This window comes from Xenopus tropicalis, chromosome 2 (assembly GCF_000004195.4).
Source record: "Xenopus tropicalis strain Nigerian chromosome 2, UCB_Xtro_10.0, whole genome shotgun sequence".
Taxonomy (NCBI): domain Eukaryota; kingdom Metazoa; phylum Chordata; class Amphibia; order Anura; family Pipidae; genus Xenopus; species Xenopus tropicalis.
Window position 1 is genome coordinate 113,089,429 of NC_030678.2, and position 17,475 is coordinate 113,106,903.

The 17,475-nt window shown below is 40.1% G+C and overlaps 2 protein-coding genes across 7 annotated transcripts in view; both read left to right on the top strand.

Annotated features, from left to right (window-relative positions):
• inpp4a (inositol polyphosphate-4-phosphatase type I A) overlaps positions 1-5,489 on the top strand; it is a 78,332-nt gene extending 72,843 nt beyond the window's left edge. For 3 of the 6 annotated variants that reach the window (XM_012957307.3, XM_012957308.3, XM_031896149.1), the window contains one exon: positions 1,709-5,489. In XM_012957307.3, the coding sequence (XP_012812761.2) occupies positions 1,709-1,841 (133 nt within the window). In that variant the 3' untranslated portion in view covers positions 1,842-5,489. 6 annotated transcript variants of the gene reach the window in all.
• Positions 5,490-8,081: 2,592 nt separating this feature from the next.
• Positions 8,082-16,040, top strand: LOC734042 (novel protein containing an Inosine-uridine preferring nucleoside hydrolase domain). Its single transcript, NM_001045726.1, is given in 6 exon segments — positions 8,082-8,220; positions 12,451-12,637; positions 13,153-13,332; positions 13,751-13,862; positions 14,288-14,424; positions 15,448-16,040. Coding segments are annotated over 5 exon segments (960 nt in total). The 5' UTR covers positions 8,082-8,220; positions 12,451-12,454; the 3' UTR covers positions 15,796-16,040.
• Positions 16,041-17,475: the final 1,435 nt, after the last annotated feature.

The following is a 17,475-nucleotide window of genomic DNA, read 5'->3' on the forward strand; positions in this document are numbered from 1 at the left end:
ATTAACTTTTAGTATGATGTAGACATTGATATTCTGAGACAATTTGCAATTATTTTTTAATTTTTTATTTTTGGTAGTGTTTCAGTTATTTAGCTTTTATTTTAGCAGCTCTCCTGTTTGGAATTTCAGCATCTATCTGGTTGCTAGGGCCTTGCATACTTTAGCAGCCAGGCAGTGGTGTGAATGAGAGACTGGAATATGAATAGAAGAGGGACTAAATAGAAAGATAAGGAATAAAAAGTAACAATAAAAAAAGACTGTAGCCTCACAGAGCAATAGTTTTTTTGGCTAGTGGTCAATGACCCCTAGCCCCCTAGAAAGAGTACACTCTCTAACATACTAATAATGATAAAAATGAATGTAGCAGTGTGCTTCCAATTGATTTATCTTGCATTGGCATTCCTAGTAAAAATAAATTACTCTTCTGTGCATATTCATTAGAGTCTGTCAAGAAATGACCGAGAACAATAAAAACAAAACATGACAGTGCTATCATATATTTCTCCTCAGGCTGGTGTATTGTTTTGCCAAAAAGTAGAATTGACCATAGGAAAAAAATGTAGTGATTGGATTTACTGGGGTGGTGCCTAAGATATTGGCACTCGCCAGCAAATCCGCTCTCCTTGACCATTATGCTATGTAAGATTAATTATAACTATTCCTAGCAACATTTACATTGGTCTGCATTTTTATTTTATAAAGTTTTTGAATTATATGCCTTAACTTTCTGCCTCTTTCCAGCTTCCAGATAAGAATCATGGACCCCAACAGGCAAAAAAATACCTTGTATTATTATCTGTTCCGGCCTCTATTCCAGTTTCTTATTCAAATCACTTTGTGGTTGCTAGGGTAAATTGAACTATAGACACCAGATAGCTTCTGAAATTTTAAACTCAGAGCTTCCATGCTGAGTTTAATGTTTTCATATACAACAGAATCCTCATTTTACATTTTTTTGCGGACTAGAAAAAATATGGGAAATGCATTATATATTGGTGGAAAGACACACAAAAAAATAGTAAAATGAGGGAAAACATAAAATCTGGGTATGTAAGATTGAGGTTTCACTGTGTTCAATTCTAGCATATACATATGTAATATAAATAGACATTTTTTCTTAGCTGTATTTAAATCTTTCTCTTCTAAAATGGTTTCAATAATGATATTGTACATTTTAGCGGGGTGTGTGAGTGTATTTTTGACCAGTGAAGCCATGAAAACTGCCACATCAGGCAGGCATGCAGTAAGCATTTTTAGTGTCTAGTTTTTCATGTTGTAGTGTCCCTTTAATGAAAATGGTGACAAAATGGCAGATTAGGCAGTGGCAGATTGTAAATGTTAACAGTTCCTGTTGTAATGTGTTAAAACTGCTTACATCCTTTGGTTAACGTGTTCTAGGCACCGGCTTAAGCTGTTAAGGTAGGTATCTTAATCACCATCAGGGTGGATAGGGTCTGAGCAGAATGCTGCCGTTTTGTTTTTCAGAGAACCTACAGTGCCTCAGCCCCATCAAGTTTTTTGTTTAGTATTATCCAGAGCTATTTTTTTTTCCACCAGAAACACAGCTGCTGAAAATCTTAAAATATTACCAACATTTAGATTTTCTGTTATTTTCTATCTTATCCACCAGCCCCTTTGCACAATGCTGCCATTTTACTCTCTGTATCCAACTGTTATCCTTGTTACCTTTTTTTTCTCTTTCCTTTAGCGAGGGCTGCCGTCGAGAAAACACAATGAAGAATGTAGGATGCCGCAAATACGCATTTAATTCTCTACAACTAAAGGCTTTTCCCAAGCATTACAGGCCTCCGGAAGGAACCTACGGCAAAGTGGAAACATAGAATCTGTTGAATTCTTCTGTACCATTATTGTTCATATTCAAACAGATTTTTTTTAATACTTTACTTTTTAAAGCAACTTTTATTTTATTAAACTAAGCATGTGTTAGGACTGGTTATGTCACCTTTGCTAGAAGTACTGCCCATAAGCTGCTCATGGGGAACTGTGAATCCGACACGTCAAGCAAAATGGCTACTTCCCTCCTGAACGAGCAGTGACCATGATAATGTGAATAGTGATGGCCTGCATTTTAATGGAGGTTTCTTGTCAGTATTCCTGTTGTTTTCTTATGCTGTAGCTCATTATGACTGTGTGATTGCACAACACCCTCCAGTAGAGTAAGTAGGAATCCACAGCATGCTGATTATGAGATTACAGCTGAAGTGCAAATCAGCAGTTTTCTTAGGCTTTTATATGTTTCATGTCTGTGTTTAATGGTAAAATAGAAAAACATGACGGTAAATCTGTTTCATTAGGAAGTCAGAATTGAAACATTTAATTTAAAAGCTAAAGTAAAATGATAAGGATTCACCAGCAGCAAACAAGCTTCAGAGCAATGTCCAAAGTCTATTTACTTGTAAGCTATTTTCGTCAATCCCATAAAGCATCTTTTCAGCAAATATTCTAACTCATTTTACTAATGCATAAAGAGAAAGCTTATGTACACCCCAGTATTGCAAAGCATCCTTCCCTGTAGACTTGGCATGTTAACATTTTACCTCAGCAGAGTGCTCATTTTGGCTGCCCCAATGTTCATGCTAAAAAGGGACACTTAAATGAAAAATACTTCCTATGTTGTCTTTTCTTTTTTTAAAGGGATATTCTGACTGTACATGTTGTGTACAAATTTGTTCTTCTTATTTTAAATGTGTAGAATCATGGCGGAACATAGTTCTTATAATGGTGTGCCTAGCATCTGCTTCCTTATGACACAAATACGTCGTGTTTTATTCTAATAGCATCCAGTTAACGTCACTGTTTAATATTTACAACATTAAATTATGATAAAGCTGCTGTGTGGATAAAACAAAATGTAAAGAGAATACAAGACGAGTTATCCAGTACTGGCAGGATTTTTTCATTCCTATTTAAAAAAAAAAAAAAAAAATCACTTTTTTAAAATCATATTTTCCCAGAGCTGTTTTGCTTCCAGGGTTCCTGATCACTGCTTTGGAGATTGGCAGTTTTGGGTAGGAGGCAGGCACATGCACGTGTACATGTGGAGCTCAATTGTAACAAGCTGCAGACACCTATATCTGAATATAACCATTTCCTTTTACCTGGATTTTGAACAAAGGTCAAGAAATGTGTTATAGGGGATATAGATGGTCCTGCCTATTGTAGGTGTCCATATAATTAATTAAGAATCCCCATTCAAAAACAACTGTGCCACAGTGATAACACGGAAAATAACACAACACTATTTAATATGTAAATAACATATCATTTACTGTAGTCATGATTTTTATTAAAGAAAAAGTGAGTAGTAGTCGATTATTATGGGGAAAACTAGCAGGACTGCAAAAGTACCAAAATGTGTGTGTTGTAGGTAGTGTCAGCCTACCAATATATTGCCCGTCCTTACAGGTACCCAAGATTACTTCTGGTGGCCAAAGACTAGCATTTATTGTCTGCACAGTAAGTGCCTCCTTGGAGCTAGACTGTCTCCAAGGCTGAACCCTACATACCCCTCTGCATAGCTGTATAGCACAGCAAGTTCTAATTCCTCCTTTCACATACCTCCCAACATTTTTAAAACGGAAATAGGGACAAAAACAAATGCCTTGCGCAGCGTAGCAAATTTTTTGACCACGCCCATTTTTTCAACAACACCCCCTAAATACCACTCCAATTTGACTAAATCTGGCTGGTTATTTAGAGTTTGAACACATTTCTGAGGGTCTTGGGGTCCTGTGTTATTACAGTTTTGCTGAAAAAGGTGAAATTGCCCTTTAAGCAAGTCTTAGTTCCCCTAAGAGACCTGTTTAGCTTATTAGTTACAATTGTATCTCAGTGCAGGGGGGACTTTTTACCTTTCTGGACTCTCAGCCCAAAACCCACTTGTTTAATTAAAAGTGAGAAACAATGTTTCTAAGTGCAGGTGACGCTCGTTAAGATTTCTTGGCTCTCTGCCAAAAGCTACTTTTGATTACATTTGTATCTTTTTTAGCTTCAGTGCAGGAGATCAAAGGGTAATGAGGGACTTTTCAGTAACAGTTGGGAGAAAAGAAATGTATCTGTGACAGATAAGGTTATGTGCTAGACTTTAATAATATTTTGCAAATAAGTATTGTAAATAGGATAAGAGGAGGAGTTCCTAGATTGCTGCTAATTGGGCTATGACATACGCCATAATGTGATACCAGTGGCGCTGCAAGCATCCAACTGGCAATATTTACCTGCTGACAGCTATTAAGAGTGGATTGGGCAGGAGATGATTTGCCAGGATTATATAGAAGAAGATGCTGCTTAGATATTCCCAAGAAGCCTTAATGTGATTAGATGCTACGATTTGACTTCAAGCAGACATCATTTTTATTTCGAGTATGTGCCATGCAGGTGGTTGTTCAGAAGGTAGATATGTGTTTCTGTTAGTTTTCAGGAAATATTATCTATGTCTGTATGCCGTGCACGATAACATGCTTAGAAATTTGCATTGGATTCCTGCTCTCCTGTAGTTAAGGAAACAGTGTAAAGATACAGACATGAAATATATAAAGAAATGCTTTAGAAGCAATGATAAAAATAGATTTTTACAAATGTAGAAACAAATGACGTATCTCTATGCTGTAGCAATTTGCATTTCATTAGTAAAACCTTGAAGGCTTGCAACACTTTATATTGCCTATATTGATATTAATGTTATGTTTATATAAGCATGAAGTAACATTCTTTCCAGAAAGCTGAACAGGAACCTATCACCCTAATTTAATAATCAGTTTTTAATAGTGCTGTGTTATTTTCTATAATGTGAGATCATAATTTGTAATTTTCCATTCTTGTGATAATATCCCAAATTTGTCATGTAATCCTTTATCACTCACAGTTTTGCACAAATCCTTCCAAGCAGTTCTAGAGGCTTTTGGCCAGTAATGTCAGATTTATTGTATTATTTCCACATACATTCATAAGCCTTAGCTATACAATTTTGTGTGCACTCCAGATTGCTTCTTAGTAAACCCTGCAGATAATGTTCTGATGAAGAAATTAAATATCAGCCTTATTACTGTAAACCAGGGATCTAGCACATTCAGCTGTGGCCTTCCAAACAACTTCCATCAGCCAGTGGCCATTGGGCAATACCTGGGATTTGTAGTTAGGCAACAGCTGAAGAAGCACTGGTTACAGATCCCAGCTTTAAACACAACAGTGGTCTTTTTATTAATGAAGTTTTTGTTACAGTAACATTATGTTAATTCTATTACCTGTTCATCCACATGTGAAGTAAAGTTATGGTTTTCATTGCCTTTGCAGTTGTACAGATATTCTAATATTATTGAAAATTTAATACCTTTCTACTTGCCAAGCACTGTACACTTTATTTATTTAATTTGGACAGTATTATAGTATATATGGTTCTGGTTTTTTATCGTTTCATGTAATGCTGTAAATGTGCTAGTCTTTGGGATGAAATAAAGGACTGACCAACATTGTGGACTGCTAATTGGCATCTTTCCTTTAGTACATTGGATCTTGTTTGTCAACAGAGCAGGGCAAGTAGTAATTGGCTTATATTGGAAACATCCTAGGAACATTTGCTGAGCTATAAATCTGGAGCAGATGTAAATGTCTGCTCATTTGTCTCAGGCCAGTACAACGTAATGCACCCTTGTGAGCAACAGAAATGCGGTTACTTTTTCTTAAAAATGGAAGCTAGGGAGCCAGTGGACTCTCTTTCTGTGGTGCACTAAGCAGCTTGTTTCATGCACAACATTAATCCAACAGCTGAGCGACTGTGTGTGTGTGTTAGGGAAAGGAGTATGCAGGTAAAAGTATTCTACATAGCAGTGACCAAGGGAGAGAAGGGACATTTAGCAAGGGGTGGGCAGCAGAGTTACATAAAGACATAAGTAAAGTAGTGGGTATGAAAGCAGCAAAATGTGGAGAGCAGAAAGAGAGTGAAGACATAGATGGAGGTGGAAGGGGGGAGGAGAGAGCATTTGAAGAAGGAGGCAGAAAGCAATGAAATGCAAGAAGGGTAAAGAAGAGACCATTGAATATGTTAATTTTGTGTACAATTGATTGGTTGGTTGTTAATATGATAGCCCACTCCATTTGTAAGCACAGATTTATGACTGCAACAAATGCCCCCATGCCCCATAGATACAATCAACTTGGTTGTGTAAGAATGCCCAGCCCTGGCACATGCTGCTTGTTTTGACATGACTGACATTGGCCTAAATATGTAACTAATGCAGAACCCTTTGTGGAACAAGATTTACATGCCTCCCTTAGCTTATAATAGGGTCACAAATATTAAAAGAAAAGGAAGGCTTTAGTCACTGGATGGTGCTGATTTGCAAATGGCTTCCTGCTTACACTCAGCTGCTGCTCCATTTCTTAAAAAACTGTACCCACCGTCATGATTTTCTTCAGGGAGGACCCCTGCCATCAACCCAGACATCGTCCTGCTTGATGCATGTACAGCTGTCCAATTTTACATGGTCATCTGGTTCATACCTGCCTGCCCAGGTTTTACAGGAAAACCCTGCTGTGGGACACTGGATTTTAGCCAATCCCTGCCTCCAAACATCATCCACCTGCCTTCCGCCTCTGATGTCATAACTCACCCCAAACGTCACCCACCCTCCCCTATACATCATCCACCTGCCTCTGACCAGTCAGTGACCAAACTCTGGTACAAAACGGGAGAGGCGGCAACAATAGTATTATAGTATTATGTACCCTTACTCAGCCCTAAACTTATATAAACACAGGGTTGTGTGGTCATAGAACCATTAGTTCTATGAAATTGTTCTATAGGCCATGTTTCTACCATAGATAATAGATAAAACTGTGAAGAATACATAGTTTTAGTCCAATATGACGTACCAGTGTCCCCAATGGTGAATAATTCACTGGTTTGGCCTTTGTATGTGTTCAAATCCACCTGTCAATATACAACCCAGAGTTTTTTTGGCTGAAATCCAGCTGTGCCAGTGACTGCACTCCCGCCAATGCACACACGCACCACACGCCTGCATACCTCCCAACATTTGAAAAATGAAAAGAGGGACAAAAAGACTTGGTGCACGCAGCGCGGCAATTTATTTACCATGCCCACTTGTGTGGCCACGCCCCAATTACCACACCCCATTAAAAAAAAATACTCCTTTTATATAGATGAAATGGCAGGATCAGACACAAATGTGCTATACCCTCATACTGAACGACCTAAGGAAAACAATATAGCAACTCCTACATTAAAATACAAATATAGAGAGAAGGCTGTCAGTTATAAGTGAGTTATAACTATGTACCAGTTTTGCCCCCCTATACACAGTGCCCCCATACACAGTAGCCCCCCCACACACAGTACCCCACACACACAGTACCCCCCCACACACAGTAGCCCCCCACACACAGTACCCCCCACACACAGTACCCCCCCACACACAGTAGCTCCCCACACACAGTAGCCCCCTATACACAGTACCCCCATACACAGTAGCCCCCCATACACAGTAGCCCCCCATACACAGTAGCCCCCTATACACAGTACCCCCACACACAGTAGCCCCCTATACACAGTACCCCCAGTACACAGTACCCCCCATACACAGTACCCCCATACACAGTAGCCCCCATAGGGCTCCGCCTTCGTCACACGTACCCAGGGGCGCAACCTTATAAAAGGGCCTGTCGCGCTGTATATGAAGCCGCATAAGGAGAGAAGCTGCAGGAGAAGTCGGAACGTCCGGCGTCCGGCGCAATGTGGGACATTCATGGAACTATCCGGGACAGCGGGATGCGCCATAAAAATCGAGACTGTCCCGCGAAAAGCGGGACAGTTGGGGGGTATGCGCCTGTCATTTAAGGGCCAAATTAGTTATGTTTCCATTATAAAGAAACTGATCGCTTTTAGTATAAAACATAGAGAAACATGGAGTACAAGACATTTATGACTTGCTATATACATTTATGGCATTACGGTCCTTGAAAAATTACATTCAAATGATACCACCTGCTAGCATTCCATTCTATGGACTGCGTCACCACTTGGTTGCCTAGCAGCGGGGAAGTCATTTCTGTCCTTCCCGCCACGTTATCCCTCCCTCCTCCCACCCATGCCTCCTCCTCCCTCCCTTCCCCTACCCGTTAGTAGAGGCACTAGGAAGAGTTAGCGGGAGTCTTCATAAGAAAAGAGCAAACTTTTGCGCGGTGAGTAAGAGGGCTCTGATTGGTGTTCCGCCGGAAGCTCGCTGTTTCCTAGGTGGCGCTCGCTAGTAAAGGCCCCCGGGCCGGAGCAACGGCGGGGCGGGATTTAACACGTCGCCCCTGGGGATTTTTACTTTTCCTTTATTTTTAACTTGCCAATAACACAGAGAGATTCCATTGGTGTTAATGATTAAAAATTATTAGTGTGTCTTCTCACTGATAGTGTAAGTAAAAGTTACAGGGCTCTTTAGCAAAATCACTTGGACCCCTCATTAACTTATACTGAACTGCTTCTCATTGTCATTGCTCCACTGGTCCCATTTTGCTACCCTGCCTCTCTCTGGCAGCTAGAGTTATCCGATAGGAGTTCTCAAAACATAACCTTATTATTGCTGGAGCAGCTAGCAGGTTATATATAGGCATTTAGCTTGAACTTCATGTCTTTTTGACCTAGTGCTAGGCACACTGGGAAGGCAAGCTCTGCTCTAGGCAGGAAATACTCTTTGAGAGACCCACACAAGTAGCCAAGTACTTTCCACCTGCCGATCTCTATGTGAGAACTATGGACTTTGAAAATAAATCCCAGTATATCACTTGGGTTACACAAGGAACTGACCAAACTGCCTTCTTGAGTTAGCTTTCCATGCCAAATTCACCAGATGCTACAGAAACTCATGCTCTGGTTACAGATGAGCCCTCAGTCCCAGGCCCCCAGCTGTCAGACAGACCACACAAGGTCTTGCTAATTACCAAGATGGAAATGAAAGGTTAAGGGTAGCTTGATGGGATTCCAGCCAGCGATGGCCCAGGGGAGGCAGCCAAGTTGATGCCGCCCCTGCAAATAGAACAATATCACTCTCTGCACTAGAGGAGCCATGATTCTGCTTTAAAAATCAGAATTTCGGCTCTTTACAGTGAGCGGCTTTTTGCCACCTCAGTAACTTGACATTTCTCAACTCGCCTCATGGCAGCCAACGCCCCTGATTCCAGCACCCCACTACAACAAGGCTAATGTATTTCATAATTGGGGACATAGGGCCTGATTCACTAAAGGGCGATAAAACGTGCGCTATTTTTATTGTGCGCTAAAATTTTTACCGCGTCTTAATTTTGGCAATTTTTCGCACGATTCACTATAAGCATACTCGCGCTTTTTTACGCGCGATATTGCATGCGTTATTTAACTCGCGAAAGGCTATTTCAATGCGGTATTTGCTGGTACATGTGCTAAATTACGCCCGCGAATAGTCGCCGCATATGAATGGTAGCTTAGAAATAGTGTATAAAAATTGTCGCCGCATATAAATGGTGTATATAAATATTAGCCACATATAAATGGTAGCATATAAATGGTATCATATAAATAGTAGATGCTTATAAATAGTAGCCACTAGTGATAAGCAAATGTGTTCTGGTTATCTTTAGTGAAGAATTAGCAAATCTTTCGAAAGATCCACGAAACGGCAAAAATTGTTGCTGTGACTATTATTGTTTGACACTTGTATCAATTTTTGTATGTGCGGTGAATTTTTGCGTGGCGAATTTTTTCATGCGTTTTGCCATTGGCGGATTGCGAAACGCATGAAAAAATCCGCCGCGAAAAAATTCAACGCACGTCCAAAAATTTGCTGCAAATCCATGCCTGGCGAAACATTTCATCACTTGTAGCCAAATATAAATAGTCGCGCAAATGAACGCACGCCATGTTAGCCATACAAGCCAATACTTGCAGAAAATTACTGTATTAAAAATGACCATTTCCCTGCAAACTGGCGGCTGCGTCACTCTAGGGGAAACACATACTTGAATAAATAACACTGTAAGTCCATATTTTATTGCAAAAAATCATTTACTGTACTTTTGTATAATTTTTCACCTGCCTGTAGTAGGTGTTAATTTTCGCATAGCCGAATGCGATATTTGGCGCGCAAAAGTTATAGTGAATCATGCGATCGTATTCTTTTCAGCGCAGAAATTAACACATGCGGTAAAACTAGTGCGAGAAATAACCCATGCGAAAATGGCAATTTTTCGCACGCGATAATACTATGGGGAATCGCACGCAAATTATTTTGCGTTTTTTAACGCAAAAAAGCGTGCGATAATTTTTATCGCCCTTTAGTGAATCAGGCCCATAATGTCACTTTCCTTGCACCACCTAGGTCCGAGGGACCTCCAGTGCTAATGCAGTTGGTCCCCATTGGGTAAAGACTACCATCATTATATCTACTTTGGTTATAATTATAGGCCCCAAACAAGATAAAAGACTGTTCTATTACTTAGTTGCTTTTGTTTCTCTCTGATTTCTCTCAGGAACCAAGTGAAGCTGCACCACCAATAGCACCCACAATTTACAGCACCTTTACTTGTGAAAAGTGATATCTATACTAAATTAGCCAATCCAATGAATAATGCTTGTTACTATGCATATTTTGCATAGTATGGATATATATATGGATATTATGGAGATATATATCCATGCCTTACATTAGGCCAGTATAATACCACTCGATCAGGCAGCATAAAAATAGAACTGTTGCACCTGATAAATTAGTTTGAGAGTGGCATTTGTGTTCATATGGCATTTGTTTTAATATTTCATCCCTTGCTTGGGGGAAACAAAAGTTTGGAAATTGAATTGTTCTGTTGCCCCCTTTTATTTTCATAAGCTTCAATATTTATTTTTTCCTCTTTTTTTAATGTTTGTGGAAAAAGAGCATATGGGTTCTCAAGGTATGTGGACGATCCTGGGATCACTCCCTTCTACATGGTACATGAAAGCAAATGATTTCAAACTAACTAACTAAAGCTCTGTTTGGCATTCCATGAGTTAACAGAAAGGGCTTCAGCCTTATGTCAGATCTTTCAGTTTTGCTGGACAACGTCACCAATGTAACTTATTACATAGCAGAAGCCGTAAAAATACATTTAATGAAAGTTAAGCAAATGAAAGAGTTTCTATGCTAATCACACTGAACAGTCCATCTTTTAGATTCAGCAACATGGTTTAAAGGAACAGTAACACCAAAAAAATGAAAGTGTGTAATTAAAGTATAATGCACTGCTGCCCAGTACTGGTAAAACTGGTGTGTTTGCTACAAACACCCTGCTATAGTTTATATAAATAAGCTGCTGGGCAGCCATTCAAGCTAGAAAAAAGGAGAAAAGGCCGAGGTTATTTAGCAGATACAGATATGCTTCTAGAATATAATTGTGCTTTATCTGTTATCTGCTATATACCCTGTGCCTTTCCTCCTTTGAATGGCTGCCTGCATGGCTACACAGCATCTTTGTTTATATAAACTATAGTTGTCTTTCTGACACAAACACAACAGTTGCGCCAGTGCAAGGCAATAGTACATTATGCTGTAATTAATGTTAAACACTTTAATTTTTTGGTGTTACTGTTCCTTTAAAGACATCAGCATATTTCTTTATGATATATATTTAATATGTTCCTTTGGAACAAGAGGGAGAACTGAGAACAACATTCTGTGTGTGCAGATTCCCTCGTACAGACCCCCCTGACTTGGATGGATTCTGTTCCCAAGCTAGCCTTGGTTACAAATACCATAGCCTTGAGGGCAGAGCCACCTGTTTGGCTGTGCAAGCAGTTCTTTGTTTTCGAGAAAGATCTCTAGGCTCTCAAACTGGTATCTCCCTGTGCAGAATCCACAGAGCTTTCCTGTTCCCCATGTTCCTGGGCATCAACCCCCTTCAGCCCTGCTCACAAACTGCTTCTACAGAGCTGCACTGGGGACTGGCCAGCCATGAGCTGCTGACATCTCTTTCAATCTCTTTTCCCCTGTGCAAATCTGGCATGGATGGCTGCCACCCAGGGAAATCGTGCTACTTTATGTTTACCACAAATCTGGGCTTGGCCCTCTCTAGGAGGGCATGGCAACACACACATGGACATTTGTTTACTTCTTCATCTCCCAACAGGAAATCTCTGCCATGGGTGATACCAACCCTTTCACTTTTTTTCAATTGCCACATGTAAAACACATTACACAATTCCAATTAGTTGCTCAAATATGCAAAAAACAAATTCTGGATCTTAGGAGAATTCAGTCAATGCCCTAATCACAGTTCCATTCTGAATAATATGAAAAAAAAATGTTATTTCTCCAAATGTGGGGGCTCAAGATGACTACTTTGCAAAGGACTGACTATCTAGCATTTAGTTATCATTCCTTTTTTTAAACTGAGACTTTTTTTTTTTTTTTACAGAACTATGGCAAAAAAGTTGCTCCTGGTTGATGTGGATTGTGGAGTCGATGATGCACAGGCCTTGATGGTAGCCTTGGCAGCCCCTAATGTGGAGATTCTTGGCATCACCTGCTGTCATGGGAACTCAACCATAGAAAATGTCTGCCAGAATGTATTGCGTGTCTTGCATGTCTGTGATAGAATGGAGGTGATAACCTTTGTTTTTTCAGTACTATGATATTGTGTTTAGAGTGTGGCTAATGCAGTCAGGCTTAGCACTTTTTTGTTTTACTGTTATTAATTACTAAAAATTGCTCAGAATAATTAGTAACCTATCACTGATTAGGCTTGATAAGAAATTTTTATTAGGATGCCACAACCTGTCTGACACAGGCACCTGAGCAGCCTTCCATTCATTGCAGTGGAAACTATTTGATAGTAATTTGAGCCAGAGACACACCATGACCCATATACCTCTAGCAGGATCTCCCCTTCCCCCCCATGTATTTATGAAAGACTAATGATGTGCCTCTGATGTTACATGCTGTAGGGAGTCTGTGGAGATTTTGGCACCAACCAGCACAAACTTTCATTGTGATTTGAAGTTTAAAACATAAAAACTCAATTCAAAGCAGAAACCTGACTGTAACACTAACCATTTAGATACAGGGAGAATTTTCTAATTGGATTTGCATATTCTGATGCCTGCATATTATTTGGCAGATCCCTGTATATAAAGGGGCAAGTAAGCCTTTGCTAGGAAACTGCTTGCATGCAGACCCGTACCATGGTAAAGATGGCCTGGGGGATGTACCCGATCCAGGTGCTCCTGGTCTTGAACTGCTGCAAAAGGAGCATGCAGTCTTGGCAATGCTAAGGATAGCCAGTGAACATGCTGGCCAGGTGAGTACAATTTATTATTTGTCTTCACCATATGAGATTAATGGGATGTTAATAACCAATTCTGGAAACACTGCCTTTTTCTGATGAGTAAACCAAGGCTACAATGTTCAGATGTAATAAAAATAATACTCTTAAGGCAAGGTCCCCAAACTTTTTTACCCATTTGCCACATTTAAATGTAAAAAGGGTTGGGGAGCAACAAAAGCATAAAAAGTTCCAGGTGCTTATTTTCTAAATCATCTGAAGGCTAGGTGAGCAACATGTTGCCCTCGAGCCACTGTTTGGGGATCACTGCCCTAAGGGATGGTGATCCACGTTAAGGAAGTACCTTAGTTTTTAGATATAGTTAGCTTTATTTTTAATGGAGGTGTGGTATTTGTAATTTAGCAAGGTCATTAATGTTCACTTTTTAACCTAGGTATCCCTGGTTGCCACAGGCCCCCTGACTAATTTGGCTCTAGCTGTGAACATGGACCCGAACTTTCCAAAGAAGATCAAAAATCTTTTTATTATGGGAGGCAACATGGAGTGTAAGTGTCTTGCCTGTGGTGCAAAATGAATTTGTATATAGTAAATAAGCTTTCCATATGGCTTTATGGTTTTGTATCATTACATATATGGTGCTAAAATACATATTTTGGTGACAAAATCCACTCTGTGTGCCTGCAGACAGGCCTACGCAGTAGTTTAGGGTGCAGGCAGCAGGAAAGGCTGATGCCAACAAAGGGGCAATTCTCAGACGGCAGGGCTGATTTTGCCCTGAGTTTATCCGCAGACCGAGAATCATCCCTGTCTGGCATTAGCCTATAGTTTGAGACTCTAAGGCAGCCAGATACATTCCAGATGGTATTCTTGACCTATTGCCTTCTTCATTCAGAAGATACTGTTTCAGGTGTTATTATTACAATGTGTTTGTGAAAATCAAAGTACAGAAACCTTTTCTTATTGCTTGTAGCCAGAGGAAATGTCACTGTTTGCGGGGAATTTAATTTTGCATGTGACCCAGAAGCAGCCTATGTTGTCCTGAATGCCTTTGACTGTCCTACTTACATTGCCACTTGGGAATTCACTTACAAGAACTACCTTCCTTGGGTAAGAAAAAGCTATGTTTTGTTTTCCTTTTCAAAATGAATAAATACTGTTTGCTAGACAGTTGACATTTATCACAAGAAAGAACAAGTAAAATAGTTTACGTTCTTGAGAAAAAAAAAGACGACAATAGGATTCATATACATCCGCAAAGGCAGGTGCGGACCCCGCAGTGAGTTGTGCCCAAAACAACTTGCAGAATGCACTCCTTGCACTTCTGTATAGTTACACTTGCCGCTGCTCATTCTTTCCTGCCTTTCATTCTGTTTTGAGTACTGCTGTGCCTTTTGACACAGAGGAACCCTGGAGCTACTGCCACTTCCAGACCAGGTGGTGACGTCTTGACACAGCGCAACTGCACTTACTTTGCAAAGAAGCACGTGTGTTAATTTTGGCGAAAATGGATGCAGTTACATTAGGTGCAGTACAATTGTCTCAACAGCATTGCCCCTTTACAATTGCAATGATGCTGGAATTCTGGGAAAAATGCTACATTGTGGGTAAAAAAAAATATGGCGATTGTGCTTGAAATAGAACTTTGCTCACTGCACTTGTAATGTTAAGAATTAATCTGCCTTAGCAGCACCTTGGTGCACCACCTGTTCATGACAACCACACTGTAACAGAGGCTTAATCAGAGTTGTCTCATTTACCCTCCACAGATAATGAACAATGTACTAAAAACATGACTTAAAGGAGAAGGAAAGGCTAGTAAAGAGTTAATCTTAAAATGCAGGCATACCTTCAGTTCTCTCAATAGTGCCCTTAAGTCTCCCATTCAGAAGATCTGAAGCCAAACAGTTAGAAAAAACGCTGAGCTGGGTAGAGAAGATTCCCATAATGCCTCGCTCCTTCCCAGACTTGGCGACTTGAGATCTTAGGCGATGCATGCGCACCCCCCCAGAATTATAGCGTTTTTACACAGCAATAGTAGTACTTTTTAAAAGTGTGCTTCATAGATTTTGACTTTCCTTGTCCTTTAAAAACCATCAAATAATGGATTTTTGTGTTTATGTATTGCTTTAGACATTCCATGATGAGTGGATAATGCAAGGCACTAGGAAGTCAGAGTTTATGAGGAAGATCTCAGCTCATTCTGCAAAGTACACAGAAGAATGCAATAGTAATCCTGGGGAGGTTTGGACGGCAGGGTTTGTGTCTTGTGATTCCTATGCTATGGCTGCTGCTATTGATGAGAGCTTTGTCACTGGTTCCATACATTGTGGCATCAGTGTGGAGCTAAATGGGGCCTTGACCCGTGGGATGATGGTACTGGATACAACAGACAAGCTAAAGAAGAAGAACAAAGTCTTTGTCTTGACAAAATGTGACCTGGAAAAACTGAAATGCCTGATGATGGCAGCATTAAAGTAATAAACGTCCCTTTAAGAACACTAATATAGAAAAAGTAGTACAGTATGGAAAAAGGCAGCTTTTAGGATTGCCCAGAATTTAATACTGCTCATTCTGTTTTACTATTAATACTACTGTAGTAGAGTTAGTACTTCAGTCTTAGAATCTTCTTAATTTGTTTTTACTTTGATGCTCTTTATGTGGTTTTACTGAAAGGCCAAAATAACAATAGGGCTTAAAGTAAATTAGTTTATACCTGTCGCAGAGAAACTCTTGTTTGTCTATATGAACTATGAGACTGAGCAGAGTATATGATTGGCAGCTGAGATTTTTAATACCTGTATAGCTGTTTTGATACAAAAAATATATTTTTTGTCTGTGTGACAGGTGCACTGGCGCTTGGCTCTGCCTTAAAGAGGACTCAGGGTGTTGGCTTTGTTGGCATAGGCTAGCTTCCAAGCTAGTAAAGATATCAGGTGATTTAGAACAGGTAACTTAGCTTATGGAATACAATAGATTCTGCTTCAATTCTACAAAAGGATTTAGTTTGCTATTTGGCTAAATCTTTTGGGGAGGATTAAGTATTTGGCCGAAGGCAAAAATTATGGTTCAGTAAATCCCTCATTATATTCCTGCCCAAATGAAGTGTTTACCAGTATCTGCACATTTTACATGGTTGCACAAGTTAACCATATTTTTGCAGAGACACGTTGCAAAGTTCTAGCCTTTTACAAACTAGAAGATAAAAGGCAGAATGTGTATATTTCCTACCTAAATTGCATTCATTTTGTTAAAGGAGAAGGAAAGGCAAAGTCACTTGGGGGTGCCAAAATGTTAGGCACCCCCAAGTGACTTTAATCGCTTACCTTGTGTACCCCTGGCTGGAGAAAACAGCACCAGCCCAGGGTACCTGTAGGAAGCGCTTCCTCCTTCCTGCTCGCGCTGCTGCTGTTTGCCCGGGACTGGCGCATGCGCAGTAGAGTGAAAAGCTGACTTCTCTGTTAAAGTTCGGCTTTTCACTCTACTGCGCATTCGCACGCGGCGATACAGGAAGGAGGAAGCGCTGCAGCTACCCCGGGCTGGTGCTGTTCTCTCTGAACAGGGGCACCAGCCCGGGGTAAAAGGTAAGCGATTAAAGTCACTTGGGGGTGCCTAACATTTTGGCACCCCCAAGTGACTTTGACTTTCCTTCTCCTTTAAGGGCCATTAAATCCCCTTGTTTACCATGAGTGCAAGGAATATGGCTTGTACTGCATATTCTTTTTGATTGTTTTTAATTGTGAAAAAAAAATATTTTTTGTAATTTTCCTTAAGATAAACAGGGGAATCTGAAGCTACTTCATGTTTGGTGCTTGTAGATTACAAGATCACAGATAATCCCATTGCATGAGAGGTTCAGCGTATGCCCTATATGAGGAGAACATACGATAACCTCTCTGATGCCTCTAAATGTTTAAATCCTTCTAAAGGATGAAAGAGCATCTCCTTGTGATTGGACACAGGAAAGGGTTTCTTACAGTGAGAGGTATGAGGCTGAGCAGTTATGCTGGCACGTAGATGTGAGAAAATACAAGGTTACTGCAATTCTGTTTGCAAATTTTGGATGAAAGCTGCAGAAACAGAATTCCCCACGTCACTGCCCGCAATCCTCATTTTTGTCACTTTCACCTACAAATGTACAAGTTGTTGATATTATATTGG